General features: G+C 35.3%; 1 protein-coding gene across 1 annotated transcript in view; it reads left to right on the forward strand.

Moving 5' to 3' along the window:
• The first annotated feature begins 1,897 nt into the window (after positions 1-1,897).
• LOC100374117 (transmembrane protein 248-like) overlaps positions 1,898-22,710 on the forward strand; it is a 31,966-nt gene continuing 11,153 nt past the window's right edge. Inside the window, exons 1-6 of the mRNA XM_085491412.1 lie at positions 1,898-2,063; positions 3,603-3,777; positions 7,243-7,522; positions 7,862-8,018; positions 12,385-12,547; positions 17,391-17,537. Coding sequence (XP_085347538.1) covers positions 3,622-3,777; positions 7,243-7,522; positions 7,862-8,018; positions 12,385-12,547; positions 17,391-17,537 — 903 coding nt within the window. The 5' untranslated portion in view covers positions 1,898-2,063; positions 3,603-3,621. The remainder of the gene's footprint in view (positions 2,064-3,602; positions 3,778-7,242; positions 7,523-7,861; positions 8,019-12,384; positions 12,548-17,390; positions 17,538-22,710) is intronic.

Consider the following 22,710-nt stretch of genomic DNA (forward strand, 5'->3'; position numbering starts at 1 on the left):
CCATTTATTCAACCATGGTTAGTTGCAATTTGTAAGGAGATGTGCACCTTTCTGTATTGTGCCATTCAAAACATGTTCCATTTATTCAACCATGGTTAGTTGCTAGTTGTAAGGAGATATGCACCTTTCTGTATTGTGCCATGCAAAACATGTTCCATTTATTCAACGCCGGTTAGTTGCAAGTTGTAAGGAGATGTGCACCTTTCTGTATTGTGCCATTCAAAACATGTGCCATTTATTCAACCATGGTTAGTTGCAAGTTGTAAGGAGATGTGCACCTTTCTGTATTGTGCCATTCAAAACATGTTCTATGTATTCATCCATAAGGAGATGTGCACTTTTCTGTATTGTGCCATTCAGAACATGTTCCATTTATTCATCCATGGTTAGTTGCAAGTTGTAAGGAGATGTGCACCTTTCTGTATTGTGCCATTCAAAACATGTGCCATTTATTCAACCATGGTTAGTTGCAAGTTGTAAGGAGATGTGCACCTTTCTGTATTGTGCCATTCAAAACATGTTCCATTTATTCAACCATGGTTAGTTGCAAGTTGTAAGGAGATATGCACCTTTCTGTATTGTGCCATTCAAAACATGTTCCATTTATTCAACCATGGTTAGTTGCAAGTTGTAAGGAGATGTGCACCTTTCTGTATTGTGCCATTCAAAACATGTTCCATTTATTCAACCATGGTTAGTTGCAAGTTGTAAGGAGATATGCACCTTTCTGTATTGTGCCATGCAAAACATGTTCCATTTATTCAACGCCGGTTAGTTGCAAGTTGTAAGGAGATGTGCACCTTTCTGTATTGTGCCATTCAAAACATGTGCCATTTATTCAACCATGGTTAGTTGCAAGTTGTAAGGAGATATGCACCTTTCTGTATTGTGCCATTCAAAACATGTTCCATTTATTCAACGCCGGTTAGTTGCAAGTTGTAAGGAGATGTGCACCTTTCTGTATTGTGCCATTCAAAACATGTTCCATTTATTCAACCATGGTTAGTTGCAAGTTGTAAGGAGATGTGCACCTTTCTGTATTGTGCCATTCAAAACATGTGCCATTTATTCAACCATGGTTAGTTGCAAGTTGTAAGGAGATGTGCACCTTTCTGTATTGTGCCATTCAAAACATGTTCTATGTATTCATCCATAAGGAGATGTGCACTTTTCTGTATTGTGCCATTCAGAACATGTTCCATTTATTCATCCATGGTTAGTTGCAAGTTGTAAGGAGATGTGCACCTTTCTGTATTGTGCCATTCAACACATGTGCCATTTATTCAACCATGGTTAGTTGCAAGTTGTAAGGAGATGTGCACCTTTCTGTATTGTGCCATTCAAAACATGTTCCATTTATTCAACCATGGTTAGTTGCAAGTTGTAAGGAGATATGCACCTTTCTGTATTGTGCCATTCAAAACATGTTCCATTTATTCAACCATGGTTAGTTGCAAGTTGTAAGGAGATGTGCACCTTTCTGTATTGTGCCATTCAAAACATGTGCCATTTATTCATCCATAAGGAGATATGCACTTTTCTGCAGGATATATTCAAAATTATATATAAGATGGCTTAGAAATGACACGTGTCACTGATATATCTGAAATATATTTTACTTATTTCCTTTCTGTTCCTATTTTAGCATCATTCGCATGTGGGTCAACCATCGAACTAAAAAAACATCAGCAATAAACATTTGTTATGTTTTCGGCGCTAATTGTTTTTATTTGTCAACACCACATACGTTGCTTGTGTATGATCTGCTTGTCAAGTGCTTGTCTCGTTACTTGTAATAAACGCGGAAGTTGGTGAGCGCCACCAACGACACGGACTAACTATCTACGTCGATGTAGTGACGTCATGGAGTGAAAGGTCAAATATTCTTTGAAAATGGCTGCTGTGTTGAGAATCGAAACTGTATTTTCCTCGTAAAAAGCAACAGTTCTCTCTGAAATGCAAAAATATTGGTGGAAATGACTATTGCAGTGATAATTTATACACTATTAACTGTGTGTATATAAGTTGTTTTTACTGAAACATATCTGCAATTGTGCGTGGAGGTGAGTTAAACACACGACATTGCACAGCTTTAGTGTTTACGCCTGTGACGTGTCGTAGGAGGCAAACATGAAAATGTGTTTTTGCTTAATTATTTTTTTTTTATTTCAGCGTGAAAGTACAATTTCTGTCATTATCTCACATTAGTACCTTGCGTCATGTGTAATAGCTGTTTATTTTATGCCGTTTTTGTTGTGTTACGCCTCCGTAACGCGTCTAAATATGACTCCAAATCCTGAATATCAGTTTTTAATTATATTAAATAATCTGTTTTATAACTACACAACCAACCAGTGATTGGGGTCTCGTATATATTTTGTAGTTCTGTAATTCGTTTACCATTATTCATACATTTTGCTTCGTATTGCTTCACTATACACCTTCCAAATTCCATGACTATACTTTCTGAATGATGGTAGTGATGTTTGTTAATTGTGTAATGTTATTATACATCCATGATGTGGTTTATGGTTGGTTTATACATTTAAAAAAAAAATATTTACCAACAATTGCAACACCAGGGATTTTAACGTTAGCACTGGAAATGAATATAATTTTGTAATAGTCTTTGCGTCATCCTATTAACAATCAGTTTTGAACATAGAGGGCATAACAAAAGTCTCACTATTTTGTTTGAACATAAATCAACATTTATAAAAATTGATAAATTTATTTGCAAGATAACAACCAATAACTGAACAACACTGAGTAGTTTTGGTAGTTAACAACGTCTTAGGGTGCCATCAAGTTATTGAATCGCATGTGGGATTCTCTGTTTCGGTATTGAAGATGAGCTATATTACAAAAATAATATTTATGAACAATTTTTCATTAAAATTAGTCGTAAAATGAACACCACACTCTTGAGTTTCCTGTATAACCATTAGGGCCCTTCTGTTGAATTATAGGATGAATGATTAACTCTTTTTCTTAGTGCATCTGAGCGAACTTTGATAATTATGTACTGCCAACATTATGTTGTAATTATTTAGTACACTCTAGATGTAGAATTCTGCTTGCAATTTATGACAGCATTTATTATAGTGAAGAAAAATAATATGATGCAATGATGGCAACTTTCAAATTAGATTTTGTTTTTGTCCAAGTTACTTTATATTGAAATGGCTTTCATCTAACTTTCCCCTATCAATGAGTAAACACCATCCTATTAAAATCAATACATTTATTATATCACTACTTGTACACTAGCTGACTGTTCATTGCGTACCTGTATTCTTTGTTATATTCTGCCCAGCATAAAACAAACCCTCAGATGAGAGAGTCAGTAAACCTACATATTTCACTGTTAAAAGATCAAAAACCTGTCAAGTAGTAGACAATTTACAACTAGTAATATTATAGTCTTCATTGTATACCGAATTTACAATACCGGTAATTACTTAAGCATTGGTCAAGATTTCTTGGAAAACCTCATTAGGTTGAAGAGCAGAGAAGAAAACTCACATATTGGTCTTCCCAATGTCATGTCATTCACATTGGTATTAAGCATGACAGTTTGTTCCATTTCTTATTTTTTTCAGATTTAAATAATTTTCAAAGATGGGTATAAAGGTTTTAGAAAACATGAAGGGTTTTATAATAACCCGCCCTCCACTGGTTGTATTTATTATGTGTGTTGGTGCTTTTGCCATTGCCATGGTATCATTAGCATACTATGTAAAAATACACGAGATTCAGAATCCAGATATCACGCAGGTAAAGTTTATATATTTTATCCTATCACAGTAGTGTACTGTGTACATCTCTATATTGATACTTGTTTGTATACACTATCACAGTTGAAACACTGAAAATAAAATGAAATAACATTAGTTACATTTACATTATTTAAGCATACCAGTTTGTGTATGCTAGTAAGCATTCAATACTGAATTGTGTTTCTGACAAAGGAAAGAATGATTCATTTCCCTCTGTTAGGAATTTAGATTGTAACAGATTTGTGCAATTGTAAGTTACTCTTTCTTTATATTATTGATGTATGTATGCATATGTATAGGAGATATTCAGATTGTTGGTAGTATATCTGATTTGAAGTGTCTTATAATATATGATGGGATTTACATGTATATAATATAGCCATGTAATCCAATCACATATTGGGTCTTATTCAGAGTGTGTGTGGTCCATTCAAATAAAATGTATGTTGTACATGTATCTTTCTTTTGTTCAAAAGATCTTGATTGAATATTGAAAATTCTACTCAATATTGGTCTGCTTGTTCTAAAAATTATTGTTTTGCCTTAAGAGTGTTCAAACACGATCAACAAAAATAGCCTAAAAATATGGCCTCTGATCAGTGCAAAGGGAGTTGACTACTAAAGTCATTTGATCCTGCTGAATGTTTTAATTTTGGATTGTATGTTTTAATTTAAATGTATTTGTGGTCATTACGGCATTGACTTTGGGCAATTCAAAGATAATAATAAAACTAGGTGCTAATAATACTAGCTAACAGTGAAGCACTTAGGCAATTGCATTTTCATATATTTTATTGTAGAATGTTGCCTTAGAGAAAATTTTTAAATTGAATTTACCTCTAAACACAATTTAAGGTAGCGACACATGTTTGTGGCTAATTTTAAAGGTTTTTTGGGGTGATTTTCTGAATCTATATCAAATTATCCAAATAATAGAGTACAAGTTACAGTTACATGTATGAAATTACGTTTAGAAAATATGATAAAAAACACATATGTGTCAGGATCTATCGATTTGGTTGTACTGTTCGCAGATAACAACAGATTACGATAAGCAATATTTAGGAGACACTGCGTTCGGTTTGGCTCATGCGCAAATCACTCACAGGATTTTGAGTGTGACTTTCAGTTGCACTTCCCTATTTGAAAGTAAAGCATCGCTGTTAACAATGCCTGGCAAATTCCAAAAGCGCAAACGTGGTACATCAAAGGAGATGTCCGCCCTAAAACTTAAAAACACCTGAAATTTCTTGTTCGAAGACTATCTGTTTCAATTACTGGTCGCCTCATTGCAGTCTATTGGAGAGAAAAAAAAGCAGACAGAAGACTAAGGTGCCAGTCTGTGAATGATTAAAAAACTGCGCAATTGATTCTTTTTTTTTTTTTGCCAGACAACCAGGTTCAAGTTGGCCTAGGTTGATGATACACACTCACACGCTAGTTGAACCACGCTGACTCCAGTGATGTAAAATTGCACGGTCTGCGTGACATCTTCAAGCAGCATTTGACAATTGCCGTATTGGATATTATCAGTGTTCTGTTAAGCTCCTTATCCGGATCACATTTTACATTTCACCAAAACAAGCGATAACTGTGTCTTCGCTTTGAATTCAAAACAAGCGAGTATGCTCTTGTCCTCGCCTTGAGTCACACGCCCTAGATCATCGACTTGTCTTGTTCTACAATTAACCTACATCAACAATATTGTTTGCAGATACATTACAAGTTAAGTGTAGATTGTCCTGTAAAAAAACATGGCTGTATTTATAAAGGATTGAAAATGGTCGCCATAATAAAACACTTTCAAATGTTTTTTTTTTTCCCAAATATCCTTACAAAAAGAACTGTAAAGGTTAATCGGGCATAATATCAATGATTTTTGCAAAAATCGTTATTGCCAGAAAATTTTAAACCGTATCTGTGATGCGCGAAACATATTTGTTACAAAACTGATGTTTTCTCCAATTTCATTTTTTTTAAAAATGATTTGGTCACAAATTATTCACGTTGGACTATTGTAAATGCGTGTTTTGAAAAAAATAATTTGTGAAATAAACAGTCAGCTGCTCATGCAGCACATTCACATATGCAAAGTAGACGTCAATTGTTTAAACTATTCAACATGTAAATCAGAGTTACAAGGCTGAGAGTGACAAAACTAACAAATGCGTCTTTTTAGAAAAAAACAAAATGTGAATTGTGTGTAGAAAGTTGTTCTATGTATATGAGCTGACCACCTGCTGATCTATTCCTGACTTTTGTAGAAGTTTAATAAATAAATAAATAAAGCTCTATTGTTAGGTGTTTCCTGAAAGTCTAATTGGTCGTCTACTAATATCTTTTATGACATGTTATCCATCTACGTTTGCTAATTACTGTGAGGTTTTGCAAAATAAGCACAAAGGCAGTTTAGTAATTGGAAGATAAGTGCTCATGCACACTTTGTTATCCAGTGCTGAGGATCTGGACTGGGTCTTAAAAACTCATACCGGGTAATTAGCGTTTCTTAGCCCATGCTAAGCGTTGCTTCAAGTTCTTAGTATGGGCTGACGTTTTTGACTGCTTAGCTTATGCTTATGAGCCATGCACAAACATAACTACTATGAATAATAATAAGCACAAACGCAGTATAGTAATTGTGGAGGACAATGTGATCCTGTATTGCTGTACCTGGATTCTTTTTTTCTTTCAAGCGATATATTGCTACAGCCTTTGATGTTAGCAAGGAAAAGTGTTTTATATGGTATATGCTCAATGACTCAAATATGGAAAATTTTGAATGTCAGAATGGATAAAGATGTGATTTGAACAAATGCAAATGGTAAACAGTAATTCAGCTAAATTTGTTAATACAGAAAATTTACAATAGTCACCTACTCTTATGATTGAGCCTCTTGATTAAATCAGAATTTCTAAATGGTCAGTGATGTCAAATTTTAATTTTTTTGTTAAAACATTTGTCGCTTCACAAAATAATTTATATGTATGAAATAATAAAACTAAATATAGAAATTATTTATTATGTATATTTATTGTTTGTATGTGTGTTATTATGGTTCAGATAATGTGACCACTAATGAAACCCAATTCCCATTACCAAAGTCACTTTGTGACACATGAAAAAACCCACTTGTATTGAATCCCTTCATCTATACATGAAACTGACTTATGGATATCTTGCAATAGCAGAAAATTTAAATTCTAAAATATTATTCTGAAAATAAATTATTAATTCTTTCTATGATTTTGCTTAAAAACAAACCTGGGTCCAGATGTTACAGTTTTTGTGTACTCCTGCTGTTCAATGCTTTCCTAGTTAATTATACATTATTCACAGTAACTCGTGTGCATGCAGTGCAATACATTTTATCCATGGTTTACTATGTGATATTGAAAATTCACCATGTTTTGTAGATTAACAGTGAGTAATAAGATAATTTACATATTTACATTATTTTTTCAGGATTGGAATACATTCCTTGATAATTTTTCTGAAATGAAATTCTGTGCATCACGTAACCATTCAGAAGACCATTGGAATACTATGGACAATACTTCAGCAATGGTTCCCTCAGTCTCTACAAATGGAGCATTACATAAAGATATTCTAGAATATGAGGCTGCTAGAAATTACTCATTTATGATCAGATTGGTTATTAAGCCCACATCAACATTTGTGGCATTTCCACACAATGTGACCCATTTCATGGGCAGTCTCTATGGTTATCAGCTAGGTTTAGAAGGTATGTATGCTACAGCATGTACATATTGTGAGTATCTTTACTATTATAGGCAGGTAGTTCAGTAACTATCGCTAATATAGTACAAATAATTTATTTTACATATTTTAAAATCTCGTGCTGTATTATTTGTTATTACTGCAGGATATTCACTATTCATTTGCACCACCATAGGTTGTTATAGTAGCATATTTAGTAACTTTTAGAGGATATTTCCCCATTTTTAACACATTATCCCGTGTTGCTACCTTGAATTATTGACAGGGACTGTGTTATTTACAATGACTTGTTTTACAAACTCCACTCTCCTCCACTTGATTGTCATGTGTCTGTTAACAACAGGTATTGATGCAGAGGAACAGGTGAATATTACCTTTGAGTTACCCGAAGGATGGCATGGTCAGAGATGTGCCAAAGACAGGAAAGGTCAATGTAAACCAATTGAATTTACTTCATGTGTGACAATGGTAGCATCACCCACTGTTTTTCCAACAACAAGGTAATTGTTCTATTACTTGAACAGATTAAAATTTGGTGGTTATTGTTGGGAAAAGATTGACCAGCTTTTTATTATTCTTAGGGGCGGAGCTATGTCACGTTGTATGTTGCTAAGTTTTTGGACCAGTGTTTACTCCTATAGTAGTTGCCTGACAGCGAAAATGCCTGGACGTTTTCTTGAGAGAATAGTAATGTTCATATAGGCTAGATGATCACGTCTCATTTTTTTTTTTTATCCTCTTTTGCTTTTTTAGCTACAACCAAATAACTATGAACATGTATGTACCACCGACAATTCATGCAGCATGTCTGTAGATATTTGGGTGTAACTAGAAAACAGAAGAATATTAAGGATACACAATGTACAAGATGTGATCGTCTGGCCTACAGTGTTACATACGCCATGTGCAATTCACAGGTCAATTATATGACTGAAATCTGTGTTTCCAATACTGTAAAATTATTAATTTTTGCTGCTATTTTGGGTGCTTTGTATGAAATTTATTTTCACTTGTTAAATGTAAAATATAGGAAAAAAGGTATATTCTCTTGCAAAAAATTCCAAGTGTAAAATTGGTCATTGGGTAATTCTTTAGACAGACCTTGGGTACAGTTTATGCACTACTGTATATATCTAAGCTTTCAGATGCTGTATACAGTACTCATTTCGCCCAGCCTCCCGCCCGCTTCCGGATTTCGATCGCTTTTTTTTCGCTCGCTTTGTTCAATTCGACCGCGCAATTTCCGCTTTTTTTTTCGACCGCGCAAATCCGGAAGTACCCGCTCGTGCAATCGCTCGCTCGCTCGCTCGCTCGCCTGACAGAGCAACCGCCCGCATTTACAATTCATTACCTACTGTTTCATGTACAAGTGTGTCATTTTTGTTTTTATGATGTTAAAATAAGAATAAATACAATCAAAAATTTATAGAACGACCGTTGAAAAATACGGTGGATCACACGGCCATATAAAATTGGTAATAATACATACGCGTAGCAATAATGTCCACCATAAACAAGATCGAACCAAACATGTGAAATCAAATACGACACTGACACAGACACAGACACAACTAATATGAAATAAAACCATTCAATTTTTGGTGGAGAGCTAAAATGTCTACTGTAGAGTATGGTATTCATTGAGTAACCGTGTGTAGGGTGACGGTTGTCATGCACGCATGGTTTGGGTTTAACACGGGTCAAGTTGTAGATATGTAAATCTATGGCACCTATAACAATTGAAGAATATCTGCAGGAATAGTAAGACTGTGAAAAAAAAAAACGACCAATCGATTGTTATAGAATGACAGCAGTGTAAAATTTGTCAAACAAATACAATACTTGCAAATGTAATGTCGGCCAGCGCCCATCTTACTTGTCCGAAGTTGTCGAAGCCGACATCAATGGAGATCGCGTTTTTTAACTAGGCGGCTGGCAAGCGGACTAACACGTTACATAAACTTGTTGAATTACAATTATGGTTTTTATTTTTGCGCCCAATGTCTCGTTATAAAATAAAGGATTCAAAGTTTGCAGGGTATTCCGTTTTTTGCGAACTCTGGGCGAAATACTTTCATGAGCTGTCGTAGTTCACTTACAGCCAAAACAAAGTCAGCTTGGACATTAAGTTGTGAGACGCGACAAAACAAACGCTGCCAGTGATAGATTACGTGAATAAAAAAACCAAAATAAACGCAATCAAAGGCGCCGACCACACGCGTTGGAAATAAATAGAACGCATTGCTAAGAGGAATCGCACCTGCATCTCGACGACGTCTCCGGTCATGAGCAGGGTTTGCCGCGTCTTAGAAAAATTGAAAGTTAAAAAGGAATCAGTGTCGGGGAACCATTCACAATGTTTGCATGAAAAATCCCCCGCGAAAACCTTTTTTTTTCTGTTACAAACACTATGGTACCTGAATCCCGATTAATTCATTAATATGAATCGTTAAGGGTCAATTTCCTGCAATCCTTCAAGATTAAATTTGCCTCCGAAAATCTTTCTAACGATGACCTGGAAGATTGCCATGATTGAGTGCCACCATTTCTGTTCTAAGATTTATTCAGTATAATAATACAAATGTTCACCCCAACAGAGGTGCACATACAGTTTTAGCGACCCGAAGAGCTCATTGTCAACCGAGGCGAAGCACTACGATAAAGACTTTCCGTTCCCAATAAATAATAATAATAACAAAAAAAAAACTTCTCATTCCCGACATTATGAATTTCTTTCGTTTTGGGGGAAAAACCCTGAAAAAAAACTGATTTTGACAAGATAATTTAGAAATTGATATTAAGAATAATTCATAACGAAATGTATTCCATATGTACCCATAATTTTTTTTCATAATTACTGATTACACACGAATATTACAGAAAAAAATAATTTGCTATATTATCTATATTTGTGCCTTTTATTTGTCTTGAATTGTGACTGAAAGGAGCTGGATGAAATTACAAACTATGTAGTGTGTTCGACAACTCGTGTGTGAACAATAATTTTAATAAATATGATTTTACTTGGTAAAATTACTGTATTTTTCTACATAAAAACAAAATAATTTCACAATGTCTTTATTATCATAGCGTTGTTGGTAAAAGTTGAAAATGATACATCCACGTGAACCTGCTTATATGAGATCGAAGGAGTCTCTGTTTTCAACAGCCGTATACATCAAAAACTGCGTCATCGCTAAGTTTCCTTGGTGGACCACGAGCTCTGTTCCTTGTTTGCACGTTATCATGTTCACACAATCGCAGACATTATTTGTAAGGGTGCTCTTTGAAATGGCACATTTTCTTGATGTTTTAGCGAGTACTCCGCGGGTATATGGCTTGTTCTCACATCAGCATAATTTTTCTCGAATTCACTCATCGCTTTCCCACATGCACTTCTCGTTCTTTGCTGCTAGCTTTTTTGCACTCTAATATGTTGTTGTTTTTGTCTTTCTAAACATCGAGTTTATTTTTGACATTCAACAAGATCGCTTGAATTTTGAATTTGATGACGGTTCGAATTTATCCACTTTTACAGTGATCAACATTGCGTTCGAGTAGAGTTACTAGTAATTATAAGCCTGATTTACATTTTTCTTGCGGTGTTTTTCGTCAATGTATTAAATATAAGTGCTTTGGGAAATAACATAATTATATTGCGCGAGTAAAAGAGTTTGGTGAGACTGTCACAACATACTAAAACAGATGTTTTATTTATTTCCAACGCGCGTGGTCGGCGCCTCTGATTGCGTTTATTTTGTATTTTTGTTTTCAAAATGTATCACTAGCTGCGTTTGTTTTGTTTTCTTCAACAAATTAACTGTTCCAAGATCTCTTTCATTTTTCGTCCGGCTGCTGCCAATCCAATAATTCGTCGTCGCATGTAATCAGACAAGCGATTAATCGTCACAGTCATTATACTAGTAGTTTAAGTCCAATTGATTTGTAGAAATTCAGCTATGCGATAATTATATGTGCAGTTTTGTTTTGCGCACCCAGACACCATCAAAAGTTAACCAATAGATTTTCTGAACTACAGCATTCGTATTACTTGTGCAAATTGAGTAAGAGTCATAGTGTGAGTTGCGTTCGCAAATAGCAAAGTGTCAAATTATTTTGAGCGCCGTTCGGAATAAATTTAGTCAAAATCACACAGAAACACACACACACAACACACAAATACTAGTACTCAATAATATCGCGATTGACCAGTCATATAGCTGCTTGAACTACACATACAAGGACGTAAATATGTAAATACAGGTCACAGTTCGACTTGCGTAGCAAAGGTTACAATGTGTCAAGTGATTTGAAGGCGTCTTTTTTCCAAAACAGAGAAGCAATAGGCGTTGTATTTTGAATCGTCATTAAAACCTAAATTTATTACGAATAAAAACTTAAGTTTATACATACAATGTACGATCATTGTTACTCCAGCGGTCGGTTGGCAAGCGGACGGTGTTTCTGAAGCCAGTCATAGCAGGAGCGAGCGAGCGAACAAAAGCGAGCGAGCGAGCTAACAAAAGCGAACGCGAGCGAGCGGAAAAAAAGCGGTCGGTTTCCGGTCGGAAAGCAGCGAGCGGTCGGAAATTAAGCGATAAGCGGTCGGAAAAAAAGCGATAAAAGCGGGAGGTTGGGCGGAATGAGTACTGTAAGTTGTTATGGTAGCATACTTACAGTAGGATAGCTAGTCTGTCTGTCTGTCTGTTGCTACATGTACCTTTACAGCATTACAAAGTCTTGATAATTTGTTGGGTGACAGAAAGCACAATGAATTTGTAGCTTTTACATAGTTTTCTGAAATTCTGTATCTAAAGTTTGTTGGCCATGACTGTCCATTATAGCTACTTTATTTGTCATCTCCAGAAGACCACAAAGCTGCAATGCAACTGACAGTCCCAAAGAGTATTACGTGTCTTGGTTGTCTACAAAGGTATCTGACATGATGGATGTCGCATGGTGTAATCAAGGTGCCATTGCATCTGCATATCATCCTGATAATCCTAGTCTTACACCGATGCTTTCACAAGTAAGTATTCACTGCTAACTCATTTGTGTATGCCAATTCAGTGATCAGAAATGCTAGACTAGAATGAAGTTTATTTTGTGTACATGTGTCTTTGAACTTTGGAATGTTGACACAGCTAATAAAAAAAAAAATACTGTATTATAACATGATTAGAGGCACTTTACAATTACCTCTGATATCACATCTATTTTGTAATGTGCTACTAATAGAACACATATGCTTTAATACTGTGTTGACAAATTACTAGAATAACTTTTTCCCTATTTTTTAAGAATTTTCTCTAAATTTTGTTGTCGGAAATGGCTTTATTTTGGGGCATTACTGGTGCATGACATTGATGTTATGAATATGAGCAAATTGCAAGAAATATGTTTGGATTCACCAAAATTCCACTCATTCTGAACTTTTTCCAACTACTATAATTTGGAACATAGAGGAATCTATATTGGATGATAAATGAAAATTGTTAGCCAATAAATTTCAAACAACAATCGAATAAAAACCTGAAAAAATTCACAACATTCAGTAAATAAATGTTTAGTAAATATTGTCTGCAATTCACACCTCATGATAGTCCCAAGACCCCAATAAATATTTATTACTGATCTCAGAATGCAAGGTTTTTTTTGTAAGCATGACTAAATTTCCCTGAGCTGCTTGTTACTTCGCACACTGCAAAACCCAATTTTAATAATTACACGGATCTTTTATAACTACATTAATTAGTCAATGCACACAATACACTTATTGTCATTGTGCACTCAAGTGTAACACAAATCATCAAGTATATAACACTTTTCTAATTACATCGCTAATATTACATTTTTTTTAATGGACTACCTTCCTGCTTGGCTTCTCTTGGTTGTAATGAAAAGATATGTTAATTAAATTTGAATTTATGGGATTGATGAATGGGGCAATTGGGGATCTCATCACACTGGTCATAGGTGATCAGCTCTGACTAACACTCAAAATTAATGACCACTACCAAATACGTTGCCGACCAGGACTATTTTCCTATTACATGTATTATAATTATACACTGACCAGCACACATCCTGCTGACCAGCACACATCCTGCTGACCAGCACACATCCTGTCAATATTGCAGCATGTCACTGCTAAGGTTGAAGCTAGTAGTATTTGTCTGCCATGTTTTTTAAACAACGGAATCAAAACATGTGATCTTGTTATTAAGAGCTTTCATTTGACCAAAACTGACACTCGGCAGAAAATTTATTGATTCGCATGCAAACGCCTTTGAATTATTTGTTTACAATGCGAAGTAACATATCTTCAAAATGTGGAAAGAAATGAGTTGTATTCAGACCACACTAGCTATACTGGAGTATCGCTATCATGTGGAAAATTCTTAGAAAATGCAGGAAAAGCTACATTACCGAATAATTTATGATTTTATTTGCCTCATAAATTTATTAAATCACCTTGAAAGCTAGAACTCTCATACCACTTAAGTGATTTTGACAAAACTTTCAAATGAATCGTTTTAAAAATCTTAGAAGAAAAGGTTTGGTCAACAAAATAGAAAAAATGGAGAATTCTGAAGTATACAAGTGCTACTTTTCAGGTCCAGCATAACACAGTTTGTTTATTAGTCCCTGTTCGGACGCAATCTGTGTGCGTGTGTCCGTCCCTATATCTTAGAAATGCCTAGACTGACTAAATTTAAACTTCACACATATACCATACATAATATTATACATATGCACATCAATTTGTTTCTTGATCTGATTCAAGATGGCTGAATGGAAGCCATTTGAAAAATCATCAGATGGATTTTGTTGAAACTTGGTATATACATTGGGCATTATGGGATCTTGATGTACATCATTTTATTTTTCATATTGGATTTAAAATTGCCGACTGGCGTCTTATTTTGTTTTAATGAATGCAGTTCTATTGCCATATCTCCGACAAGTTTTTAATTTAAATTTTATGTATTCATTATACATCATGTAGATATACAGATTTAGGGGTGATCTCATATTCAAACATGCGGGTCAAACCTATGAAAACCCAAACCGCCCTAAACCGCCCGAACAAAACCCAGTTTTGCGGTTTGGAAGTTTAAACAATAGACAGTGTGGTTCAGGACGACTGCGAATTTGCATAAAAACTGCGGTTCGAACTGATCTCATTCATACCTCATTCAAGCTGTTGTTTATTTTTAGGATTGACAGAGTTTACATTGCTTTTTGAAGACTAGATAGTTGTCGCTAAAATGTGTTGATTTATTGGTGTACAGTAGTCATTTTACTGTGTGTCTTGCCTAAAAAACACTCTATTATATATCGGTGAACAGCGTGCTGAATAAATTGTTTTGTTTTGATAAACTGTTATGCTCGAGTCGCAAATTGAGCAGAGGATGTGAATCAGACTTTCCATTGGGCTGGACAATTGATATGTGTCTCTGACAGCTAATAAGTATCAGAAGACGAACATTTGTTGATACTAAGTTGCACTTGAGACTTACGCTACAGTGTTCAAGTCTTTACTACTGTTGCGCGTTCAATTTTCAAACAGTTCTTTCAGGAGTGAGTCATCGCAAAATCCGGAAAAACAAATGCAGCGTACGCCATGAAAATTTATTTCGATTTGCTGCACATCGGTTATTTGCAGTTTTTCTTATTCAATTGCCAGTGACACGTAGTATCAAAACAGAAAATTAAATTAAATGGACTCGCGCTGATTATTTAAGGCTATTCATCTGCAGACGAGACTGCTTATAAAAAACGAACTCTGACCTCTGAAAATACCTTATTCATAGAGTGCCTTGGACCTAAGACCGTCGTCCAAGGCGACACAGTGCCTGTTGCGATATCGCAATCGATGCATGCTGGGTGACAAGGAGAAATTCTGATTGAGGTAACCAAGATGGCTGCGTTGAGTGCATGATTTTCTGCGGTGAATTTAAAAACAACACCTCACTGCCTACTTCGCCCACAGTCCCTCAAAGCACTGTACTTCGATGTATTTTCTAAAATAATCGTTTATTTTTAATTAACCGGGGGTTCGAAATGTGTGCATTTTGTCACAGAAAAGTAAGATATCGGCAGCGGTAAATACCCATAATTTCCCCGCAATGCCGTCAGCTGACAATGTTACGGTGGTCGTAGCGCCGGAGTCGTAGCGTTAGCCCCGACTTTAGTTTTCACACAGTGATAGAGGGACAGTGGTTTTCAGATGCCTTCGTAAAAGACAATGTTGCCATTATCAATTTATTATCATATCATCATATTTTGATAACTCGCAGTCTCACAGACTTTACAAACTTAACCAAAAAATGTGTTCTATGAATTTATGAACTGACATGGTCACAAAACTGACCGTACTTGTTGCGGACAAAATGTACCAGTTCGCTTAATGGATAAACATATTTTACTGACTATGCCAAATATATATAATGTAAGTAATTTATCCTAAGAAGCTGCTCATTAAAATTCTAGTGCATTTTTTCCCTGTTCTGTTTCAAACATTAATTCACCATATATATCACAATAGAGAGGGTCTATGGTATCACTTGATTCACATTTAATGACAAAATATAACAAAACCATCACGTTTGTAATTAATTCCATGAATAACAATTGTATTTGGTACAAACCAAAATGTAAGTTGTGGGAAACTGATTATTATTACCAATCACAGAAATAAATAAACTTTTCATCACACTTATAAATGACATGATGTAAATAGATTTGTGAAACAAATGCAAGTTTGTTTTTTATTAGCATTTACATGTACAAGACTTGCAAAGAAAAAAAATCGCTGCTGTAATTCTTAACACTTCAAAATATAACACTCAGTATGAACATGGAGCTCCATAGTATACATCTTATTTTTTTTCCTACTGCAACCAGGCTGAAACAGTATTGTAAGAAAACCTAGGTTTCCTTAGGTCTGTCTTCTTTGTTCTCTGTTGTTTGTTTTCAATGGGGGCGTTAATGGGCAGTTAATCTGGAGGTTAGGTTCAAACCTACTACTAATTTGCATATTGTAGGTCTAGTAGGTCTGATTAGGGCTAGCAAGGGCAGACTGGGTTAACCTAGGTTTGACCCATTTGTTTGAATATGAGATCACCCCTTATTGGTTTTATAATTCGATTCAAAATTGACGAATGTTGGCCATTTTTGTGCTAAAAAATCATCAAAAATCAAGCATCTGGCATTCCAAAACCGGATCTTTGTCATTTATGGATGGATTTTGTTCAAATTTGGTATTTACATTAGACATTATTTGTCCTTGATGCATGACATTTTGTTTTCCAGGTAGGATTCAAAATGGCTGACTGGTAGCCATTTTGTTCTGGAGCCATATATCTGACATGCTTTGACTGATTATGTTCAAATTTTATATATTCATTATATATTATGGATAAACAGATGTATTCAAAATGGCTGACTGGTGGCTACTTTGTCTTAAGTGTTGCTGTTCAAGAGCAATATCTCACAATATGGACAAGTACTTAGTTGATCATCAGATACAAGATGACTGAATGTCAAACATATTAATGTTAAATAATAATCGTAATCGAGCATCATCTTCTGGATTCATATCTCTGACATGTTTATGTTCCAGCTGTATTACTGTAAACAAAACTATATATCTTAAATTTTATAACTAACTAGGACTGTGTCATGCATGGCTTGTTTTTTTTATATGAGCTTGGAAAATAATTCCCTTAAATACAAATATCCTACATAATTAGCATTTTTGGTATCTTGTATCTTGTAGATTAGCTTAGAGGATCATAGTTTTTTAGTGTTCCCATAACATGGGCGTAGATAATGTGAACTTCAGTTTGCTCTTGACTATTTTGCAGGCTGACAGAAATGTAATTAATTTACATTTGATGCATACCAGTTACTTCTTATTTGTGATGGTGATTACAGCATTCTGTTATGCAGTCATCAAAGGCAGACCAGTAAAAGCCAGGGCCAATGGTAATGGTCATGGTCTTGATAAAAAGGTATGTATGAATTGCATGTTAAAGTACGCTAAACCCTGCATTGAAATGTATACGCCTGTTGAATGATACTTCATCATTAGCTTGTTATTATTAATATCATGAACTAAAATACGAAGTCATTTGTAAGTGTGTTACACATTAATATCAATATACTAAAGCACACTTCTTAACTCTCTCAACTCACCAAGGAACATACAACCCTGGCTGCCTGCCATATACAAGTGCACATGGGTTAAATGCCGAAGATCTCCTTTCCTCATTTACTTCTTGGTAAAAACAAGTGGTACACATTAAGTACCTTGTCTAATGATACCACACCATGGTACAATCAGGACAGAAACTCATAACAGTGTGATTACAAGAGTGTTAATCGTTGTACCATTATGCCAACAACAATATTATACCAACTCCTGGTGAACAATGAACATTTCAATATCAACTGTTCAAAATTTGGTGCAAAAGCATGGCATAAAGGGTTGAATATGGTCTATAGTTTTTTGGAAATTATGATGAAAATGAGCACACTTGTTAGGAAATATTATACTGCCCTCTGGTGAACATCCCCCCCCCCCGTAAGGTGAAAGGTGAAAAACTGTACTTCTGGTTGTGATACTGACCTACTATGTGGTAAGACTAGTTTATAAGGTACATAGTATATGTTAATGTATTGTTTCACTGGGCACAAAAACTTAAAGGTTCACAAACTGAAACTTGGATACCAATGCTTGAGTACAAAAGAGGAATACAACTAAGGATGTCAGTATAGGTAAATAATATGCACAAATTTAAACCAAAACCTAATCGCTTCTGTGCTTTGTCCCAGGCATCTATAAACTAAGTTTCATTGAAATCAGATAAGACGTTCTTCAGGTACATACATACATACAGGTGACACACATTAGATTAACTTTTAATATAGTTGAATTAACTTTTAATATAATTCTATATACCGGTAGGCTTGTTTTAATTGCAGTTTAATTTAACATAGAACTGCATTTTAATTCAAGTTTAATTTAATAAAAGTTGAATATCCTGTGACTTAAAGAGTCACAGGTGACTTTAGTAAAGAGGGTAGGTGTGGTACAATTATATTAATATAAATTATGAAAATAGTGAGGGTGGTGACTTGATAAGTCGTCACTTGGTAGGTGTAAAGTCGTCACAAAGATGACACCACAAACGTACATGAACACACACGCACACACACGGTTATCCTGGACTCCAAGTGAGTGCTATGCACACTTGAGTATTTTGTTTTAACATATCTTTCGATGTTTTTAAAAATATATTATCAAGCATTTTTTTTCATGAAAATGCTGGTACCTAGTTTACCCATACTAAATTTGTTTAATACCCCAGGCTTGATCCTAACAACTGAATTGTCACTCACTAACTTTAACAAACTAAAGGAAATATACAGGCAACATACATGGCAGACAAATAAGTTTAAAATTTATCAAGCCCTGATACACTCCTCTTTATTAAATTTTCAACATTTTAACAGTTAATATGAAATAAAGTATAATTTTAGAATTTACCAATCACATAACCCTTACCAAAGTATATTTTCTTAACAGAGCAGCATCTTTAAATTTACATATGAATAAGACACTTGATTAGCTCCGCTATCGACTTTGTCGAGCGGAGCTTATCATATGAGTGATTGTCCGTTGTCGTCCGTGTCAATGTTTTACTTTTTCAACTTCTTCTTGAAAACTACAAGCCTGAATGCTTTGATACTTGGTGTATATGTACCTTGGGTAGACCTCTCTCAGATTTGTTCATTTCATGATGATATCTTTAATTCTCTAATTTTGGTGAATATTTTTGTCATTTTTGGTAAAAAGTGATATTTTCGCCTTCTTGTTAAAAACCGCAAGTGCAATTGCTTTGATATTACATATATAGGTACTACATGTGGACCTTTCTCGGATTTGTTCATTTTGTGATGATATCTTTAATTCTCTAATTTTGGTGAATATTTTTAGCTCCGTTATCGACTTTGTCGAGCGGAGCTTATCATATGAGTGACTGTCCGTCGTCGTCGTCCGTGTCAATGTTTTACTTTTTCGACTTCTTCTTGAAAACTATAAGCCTGAATGCTTTGATACTTGGTGTATGTGTACCTTGGGTAGACCTCTCTTAGGTTTGTTCATTTCATGATGATATCTCCAATTCTCTAATTTTGGTGAATATTTTTCTCATTTTTGGTAAAAAGTGATATTTTCGACTTCTTGTTAAAAACTGTATGTTCGATTGCTTTGATACTATACATATTGTTAATTTTCTAATGATGTCTTCAGTTCTTTAATTGAAATGTGCATTGCTAACAGCGGAGCTATCTCAGATGATAGGCTGCTTGTTGTCATTTTTGGTAAAAAGTAATATTTTCGACTTCTTGTTAAAAACTGCAAGTCCAATTGCTTTGATGTTACATACATAGGTACTACAAGTGAACCTGTCTCAGATTTGTTCATTTCGTGATAATATCTTCAATTCTCTAATTTTGGTGAATATTTTTGTCATTTTTGGTAAAAAGTGATATTTTCGACTTCTTGTTAAAAACCAATAGTCCAATTGCTTTGATACTACATATATAGGTACTACATGTGAACCTTTCTCAGATTTGTTCATTTCGTGATAATATCTTCAATTCTCTAATTTTGGTGAATATTTTTGTAATTTTTGGTAAAAAGTGATATTTTCAACTTCTTGTTAAAAACTGTAAGTCCAATTGCTTAGATACTATACATATCGTTCATTTTCTAATGATGTCTTCAGTTCTTTAATTGAAATGTGCATTGTTAACAGCGGAGCTATCCCAGCCGATAGGCTGCTTGTTCTGTATGTATCTGTTCTGATAACGTGAATAGATAAGGTGTTACAGTGGTCATTGTTCACATGTTTACTAATCAATAACCTTTTACCTGAGCCACAGCCAGAACAAACACAGACCCAGGGATAAAAGATTTTTTGATAAGGATTTTTGTATATACCGTACTCAACCGCGTTAGCACCCAGGGCCCTCAACTCAACTTTAATTCACCATGCGACACATTGAGGGGAATATTACGTCTTTGAGGGAAAATAAAATCACAAAATTAGTTGTGTCGTCATTGACTTTAACAATGAAGAAACAGAAATGGTCACAAAAATATGCATTTTTATTACAATATTCATTACGTACCATCCAAATTTACAAGATTAAAAATATTAGTCTGTTGGAACACAGTTGAGTCAAAATCTTCATCATTATTCCCACTGACGAATGTGTTGGATTGTATGCCAATTCTCAATGAAAAGCACTTTCCTCGATGATGTATTTGCATGATTTGATCTGCAGCAACGTCTATTATTAACCAATAAGGATGCTGTGTTGTACCAACGCAATTTTTTGGTAATTCTCAAAAACTTTCTGGTAACACAATGTGGAAGTGAATTATCGATGTCGAAGTATGATCTTTTGGAATTAAATTCAGTGAATAAATGACATGGTTTTTTTCAAAACTGGTAACTAGCAATTATTGATAGGTAAACTGAATATGACATGAATTATTTATTGCATTTGTAACTTTTCATAACAGGTCATTGTTGTAGCGTAGTTTACGCACAGTTACCGTGGTCTATGCATTCACAACATATTTACGGCGGTTGATATCCACATTGTATAATATAAAAACAATTACCAGTATTCGTTAAGCAATGATGAAAGACCAAGTTTTAAATTAATGGCATTTTGAACGGGTGGGCACTGAAGGTGACCCAAAATTGTGCAAAAGTGGGGGGCGGGCTAACACGGTCAAGTATGGTAATTATTTAAATTTTATGTTTTTAAATGCTGCATAAAGTTAGTATGCAAATATATGTCAAAGTTTTTCTGACTAGTTGCTGTGCAATACCACACTTTATTTAATTCAAAAACCCAGATGTATTTTATCGTTCATGATTTTTGAAAAAGAATTACATTTAAGAGAGTTTCTGGCGTTTGTCGCATCACATCACTGCATTGGTTTTTACATGAAAACATGTATTGTCATAGGGCAAACTATTAAAACTTCCATGTATATACAAATGAGTCTATGACCTTTTATTTATTGAAAAGTTTCCAACATTTTACTTCATTATCTCGAGCGTAAAAAAAAATGTCGAATGCTTCATATTTGAGCTGCCCAGGGTATTTAGTACAAGATCAGCTGCCTAGGGTAACTAGTACAGGATCAGCTGCCCAGGGTACCTAGTACAGGATTAGCTGACATGGGTAACTAGTACAAGATCAGCTGCCTAGGGTAACTAGTACAAGATCAGCTGCCCAGGGTACCTAGTACAGGATTAGCTAACATGGGTAACTAGTACAAGATCAGCTGCCTAGGGTAACTAGTACAGGATCAGCTGCCCAGGGTAACTAGTACAAGATCAGCTGCCCAGGGTATTTAGTACAAGATCAGCTGCCTAGGGTAACTAGTACAGGATCAGCTGCCCAGGGTACCTAGTACAGGATTAGCTGACATGGGTAACTAGTACAAGATCAGCTGCCTAGGGTAACTAGTACAGGATCAGCTGCCCAAGGTAACTAGTACAAGATCAGCTGCCTATTGTATTTAGTACAAGATCAGCTGCCTAGGGTAACTAGTACAGGATCAGCTGCCCAGGGTACCTAGTACAGGATTAGCTGACATGGGTAACTAGTACAAGATCAGCTGCCTAGGGTAACTAGTACAAGATCAGCTGCCCAGAGTAACTATTACAGGATCAGCTGCCCAGGAAAATTAGTACAGGATCAGCTACCTTTGGTAACTAGTACAAAATCAGCTGCCCAGGGTACCTAGTACAGGATTAGCTGACATGGGTAACTAGTACAGGATCAGCTGCCTAGGGTATTTAGTACAGGATCAGCTGCCTAGGATAACGAGTACAAGATCAGCTGCCTAGGGTAATTAGTACAGGATCAACTGCCTAGGGCAACTAGTACAAGATCAGCTGCCTAGGGTATTTAGTACAAGATCAGTTGCCTAGGGTAACTAGTACAGGATCAGCTGCCTAAGGTAACTAGTACAAGATCAGCTGCCTAGGGTATTTAGTACAAGATCAGCTGCCCAGGGTAACTAGTACAAGATCAGCTGCCCAGGGTAACTAGTACAGGATCCGCTGCCTAGGGTACCTAGTACAAGATCAG

The sequence above is a fragment of the Saccoglossus kowalevskii genome, chromosome 16 (genome assembly GCF_978046115.1).
Source record: "Saccoglossus kowalevskii chromosome 16, keSacKowa6.1, whole genome shotgun sequence".
NCBI classification, from domain to species: Eukaryota; Metazoa; Hemichordata; class Enteropneusta; family Harrimaniidae; genus Saccoglossus; species Saccoglossus kowalevskii.